Genomic DNA, 5,662 nt, shown 5'->3' on the forward strand with positions numbered 1-5,662 from the left:
TTTCTTTTCTTTATGTTAATTAGAAGGCCATTTAATCAAGAGCTTCATCAAGAAAGTCATTCTCAATAAATATTTCAAGTTGCACCCATTTTTAGAATATCAAAGTTGACGGAATGGGCATTGGCTTCATGTAAATGGATGATCCGAAAAATCAAAAAGTGCACGAGGAAGCATGGGAGTCATGGTCAACGCAAGAGAATTCAGTCAGCTTCTTCAGTGGTGACTCAAATATTGAAATCGATCAGATTTAGGATTTCTAGAGCATCTCAATTTTCTAGTCAAACACGTCAACTGTTGTTTCTAGGGGCTTGGGCTAGAGAAATAGATGCCCGCTGGAGGCCTGTGATTACTCATTTTGAAGTAGACTTCCAGTTCCACAAGTTTTGAGCTCTAGCTAATTGTCATTTAATTTTCAAATTTGAGCTTAAATGTGTAGAATGAGAATCAAGTAAAATTTGAGCTAATTATTAGATTTATAGGAAAGGTTTTTATTGTTTTTTGGGTTACGTTAAGGACATTAAATGGTATAGTTTTGACACAACTGTTTGACGAATGCTAGGACATGAGTCTGTTTTTATAGCTTTTTATACATTGAAGAAATCATACAAGCAAACTAATCATGTATTCTCTTTAATTGACTTGTAAGTAAAATTTATTTATCGTGAAATATAAAATCCACAACATGCGACGGTTCCTTGCGTTTTGCGAACAAGATTGTTTTGTTCATATATATTTCTTGCTTTGGTGCATGATGCATTAGCATTTGGGCTGAGTTATTTTGTGCTTGTGGGCACAAGAGAAAGCAACACAGAGAGAGACGCTTATCAAAAAGGAGTTATTTTGTTTAGGAAAAATAGTGTCCATGACTCACTACTAAGTATAGAGATTAAAAACTTCAGAATCCCAATTCAAAGCAACTTCTTGGACAATGATATGAAGCTTCAAACTTTTCTTTTAAGAAAACAAAAAATAATGAATCATTGATCACAATAATTTGTTCTATACTACAATATGGGCACGTCAAGATCGATGTTGACATGGTCTCTATCTAAGAAGGATTCCTCTACCGCTATGCCGGGGGAGCAAACAAATTTTGCCTAAGTCAAGTTAAACCAGCGAAGATGAGTACTGGATAAGCATCTCAAATATAATAATTAAGGCACTGCCAAGTGAGCATTAAAGACTTGTATTGGTTGCAGGTGCTTTCAAGATTAGTCTCTCTTGGAGGACAATATTCTTCAAAATTTAATTCTGGAACAACATTTTTATAATTTATATTGTCTCCTTTGGTGAGCAGTGATTTACATGGGTTTCATAACCCCAATATAGTAGTTTCCATCATGATCCCATCAAACATAAATAATACTGTCATCGCCCGGGAGAGGCTGTAAAGAATTACAGCCACAACCGAAGAAAGCTCCAAAGATTGAAATGATGGGAGAGATTAATTATGAGACGAAAACTAGAAATAAAATTAGAAATGAAAACAAGAAACAAAAGTTTGAAATGGAAACTTTCTTTTAAAAAGAAAATCTGACGATCATGTAAACCAGAAATAAAACTTTTGCAGAAAAGGTATGATAAGCAATACAAGCATCCCATAAAAAAGTAATATACGGTTCACAGTAAAATGATTGCATGTTAGGGATTTCATGAACATGCATAAAGAGTCGCATCAAAAAAAATAAAAAGAACAGGCATAGAGCGACAAATGCCAGGACCTTCAGAAATTATTCATCTTGGGATGCAAATGTATTCCTCTAATGAAATAAATAGTTATTATAAATATCTAAAGAAAAACCAGCACAAAATTAGTCACAAGTAGTCTACAGTACCTGTTTATCCAACAACCCAAGTATATTATAATTCTAATATCTACAGTATATTTCATCTGAAAAAAAAAACTAGTGTTATCCCTACAAAACTAACAACAAAATTAAGCAATGTGCTAGCTCCTAGAAGTAATGGTACGGGGGTGCCTAAAGATACTTCCAGTTGAAACTTCACTGAACTCTCTCTCCCCCCGGTGGTTGTAACTCCTGAAGAGGTTTTTTTTTTTTTCTTCTCATTGTTGGGAGAGGGAGTGTCAAGTCCCCTTACTTGTTTGTTTAGCGAAGAGCTTAAAAGAAGGACCAAAAGGATCAAACCATACATGTGGTTGGGGTTACTCGAGTATCCCATCATCTCGACAAGTGACAGCTCTAACATGGAACAAAACAACCGACAGCACCACCATGGTATTATACCCATTTGGCCTTTTTTCCATGCCCTCTCGTTACATTCAGCTTTCACACCCTGGAAGGAGTGAGCCCACAACACCAGCACACACATCCGAATAAACAAGGCAACCTTTGAGCTAAGAACTACTCTCCCACCACCCCAAATGCTATTTTTATGACAATTAAAAGACTCAATCTAGTAGGTATGAGTATTAACAGGTGAGAAATATAAACAAAAGAGTTTCTGATATGTTTTACCTATAAAAAAAAGACACCTGGAACTATAAAAACCGATTCCAGGACCAGGAAATCATTGATCAGATGACCCTGTGGCGTTAAAATTTTAAGTTCGCTCACTGTTGAAACCGATGGATCTTGTGGTCTTCATTGGCTAGGAACTTCAGGATCCTTCTCTTTTGTGTACTGTCATCGCTCGCAGCTGTTCTCCATCTCTATATCTACTGTTGACCTGAATGGTCTCTCTCTCATAGACACGCAAAAGTGTCTTGCAATTAGTATATTGTGGCTGGTTAGAGATCAAAATTCATGGCCATAACATCCTCAAGGATGGAAATGGGAATGGAGAAACAAGGAAAAATGATATGACGAGAATATGATAATTGTGTCACAGCACTGAATTTTGTTGAACCAAAGATTCGACACCATATCCCCCTCCCCAGAAAAAAAGAAAAGAAAAAGAAAAAGAAAACGAAAAGAAACCCTAACTTGAAACTCTCTGAAAACCATCAACACTCACTCTTCTCCTCCCTCACATGAAACCCTAGCTAAAAGTCTACAATCCATACCTCTCACTAACACACAAAAAGAATGGTTTGCATGTATATTGCGAGCATGTTTTATACTTGAGAAATATGAGAACCGAAGATGATAGAAAAATGATAGGATTAAAGAAGAATAAAAGAGAAAGATCAAGAGCAACATGATCGCATGCATGGGCGCGAGACCAACCGAACCTACGACTCACTCGTGCTCATCGTGTCATGCCGATCGCCTCTGCCATGCGCTTGCTGGGACCCGGCGGGCATCGACTCAGAAGCACCCGGCGGCCGATACGCATTAAGGGCGGCAAGGATTCCCATGGGCCCCTCGCCGGAGCCTCCGCCGCCGCCGCCGCCCGAGCCGAGGCCTAGCTGCTGACTTGGCAGCAGAGCCATGGGGGTTGGGAAATTCATGAAATGTAGGCCACTAGACATGGAGCCTCGGAACATTGTAGTGCTGCCCATCTGCGGGAACGTCCATATCGACTCGCCACTCGCTACACTTTGGCTGCTAGGGTTTGTTACCATCCACAAGGGTCCCGGTATTTGGCCGTGGCTCGCCTGGCTGTAGCTCGCCATCTGGTGCTGCTGCTGCTGCTGCTGTTGTTGCTGCTGTTGCTGCTGCTGCAAGTGATGCTGATGATGTTGAAGCTCCTGCTCCCACCGGCGCTTCCGCAGGTGACTGCCGATGTCAGCGTCCGATGGCGTGTCGGCCCCGACGCAGCTGCCTGAATTGAAATTGAGGAGCAAGGACGAGGAGGATGAGGACGGGGCCTCCGAGGGGAAGCCGGAGCCACCGAACCGGAGGGGTGGAGCGGTGAGGCCAGTAGCAGAGCTGAAGTAGTTGGCAGAGTGGAGGCGGGAGGGGACGGAGATACTGGAGCCGGAGCTGCGGAGGGAGATGTTGAGGGAGGTGAAGTTGGCGGGTATGGTGCCGGTGCCGGTGGCAGCGATCACCGCGGGCTCAGCCTGCTGCAGGAGCCACTCGATGGTCTCGCCGTCGGACTTGTGGCCGAGCTCGCGGGTGAGCTGAAAAACCCGTGCCGCGCAGAGGGCCGGCATGCGGATGCGGCGACCCCGGCCCTCGACCTTGGTGTGGCGGTCCTTGGTGGAGCTCCGCTTGGGGGGAGGCTTTGGCAGGGGGTCGACGGCGAGCTCGTGGCCATCACTGCCGCTGCCACCGGCAGCGGTGGAGGGGCCAGAGGAGATGGCGAGGGACGGGTAGCCGGAGCTGGAGCAGGAGTCCTCTTCTTTCTTCTCAAGGAGCTGGAGGGGGAAGTTGGGCCTTCGGGATCCTCCGGCGGCGTTGCCCTCCATGTTGGTTCAAACCATGGTAGTGGTGATTTGATATGTGTGGGGATGGGGGAGGGGAGCAAATTAGTCTTCGAGATAGCTACAGGAGATGAGATTGAAGGTTTTTGAGGAGCTTGTTGGGGACCCAATTCAAGTACTTACGTTGTAGACTACAAGAAAGGGAATGAGTAGGCGGATCAAACTAGTTCGTGGAGTTTGTAGGATGATACCTAAAATTCGAATTTTGATCTGTGTAGAGACGAAAAGAGAGGCTCACAGTGATATCCAATTCAAAATTTTACGTTTGCGTAGATACAGAAAGAGAGATGGACCTTGGAGGGGGTAGGCGAAGAGAGAGAGAGAGATCAAACTATTGTATGGAGCTTGGAGGTACTCTATGGAACACCCAAGTGTGTGATTTGTGTGTAGAGGGGAATAGAGAAAGAGGGATGGATTGATAGTAGATGAAATGAGAGAGAGAGAGAGAGAGAGAGAGAGAGAGAGAGAGAGAGAGAGATCCAACTGTTTAGGGAGTTCGTAGGACATACAACTCAAATTTAAGCCTGTCGAGATAGGAGGAGGATTAGATGGAGCTAGGGAAGGAGAGTTAATTGCTCCATTCTCTCTAAACTTTCTAGTGAGAAGGAGAGGGGACTAGGAAGGATAAGGGAGAAGGAAAACTTTAAGTAAGAAATATAATGAGTGGAGATTACAATGGTGGCATGGAAAGCGATGGTTTTTGGGGGAAATGTTTGCTTTACTGAGCTTTATTTTTTTTTTTCCCTCCTTCCCTCTTTTTCTTTCAGGTCTTTCTTTTTTCTTTTCTTTTCTTTTCTCTTGTTTTTTTTTTCGCAATCCTTTCACTGTGGCGGGGCAGTCACCTGCCTCAGACTCCACGTGCGGTGTTCTTTATCATTCAATCCATAAAGACATTAGTGGCCGAGGTAGGTCCCTTTTCGGAGTCAAAAAAACCGAGAGGCTCCATAGAAAGGAAAAATCAGGTGGGCCCCCCTCCATTCCAGTAATCATTCGGTTACCTTTTCCCCATTAGCCTTTGCCTTTCCCTTTGTTTTCCTAACCATGGTTGAGATCCCGGGATGGGGTCCTTCCAAATTCCCTCTCCTACAATGCCCTGGCTAGGGTTAGGGTTCCTATGGGACCCATTTTTGAAAAATTAAATTTGCCAAAACCTTGATCCATAGGCCTGCTTTTAAACCACCAAACCGTTCTAGAGAGCTTACTAGCCTTGCTTTGCCTACAATTTGGGATGTATGAAGGGAAAAAAAAAAAAAAGCCTTTGGTTTGGATCTATTAGGGCTTGTCATGCAATGGGAGTGGGAGTGGGAGTGGGAGTTGGGAGAATAGATGGAA

General features: G+C 43.6%; 1 protein-coding gene across 1 annotated transcript; it reads right to left on the reverse strand.

The window, feature by feature from the left end:
- Positions 1 to 1,948: 1,948 nt before the first annotated feature.
- On the reverse strand, positions 1,949 to 4,941 carry LOC103719997 (transcription factor TCP15-like). Its single transcript, XM_008809496.5, has one exon. It carries the CDS (start codon positions 4,313 to 4,315, stop codon positions 3,194 to 3,196), a length of 1,122 nt encoding a protein of 373 aa, XP_008807718.1. The 5' UTR covers positions 4,316 to 4,941; the 3' UTR covers positions 1,949 to 3,193.
- Between the last annotated feature and the right edge of the window lie 721 nt (positions 4,942 to 5,662).

Source organism: Phoenix dactylifera, chromosome 15 (assembly GCF_051530095.1).
Source record: "Phoenix dactylifera cultivar Ajwa chromosome 15, Ajwa_hap1_PhDact_Kaust_v1.1, whole genome shotgun sequence".
Taxonomy (NCBI): domain Eukaryota; kingdom Viridiplantae; phylum Streptophyta; class Magnoliopsida; order Arecales; family Arecaceae; genus Phoenix; species Phoenix dactylifera.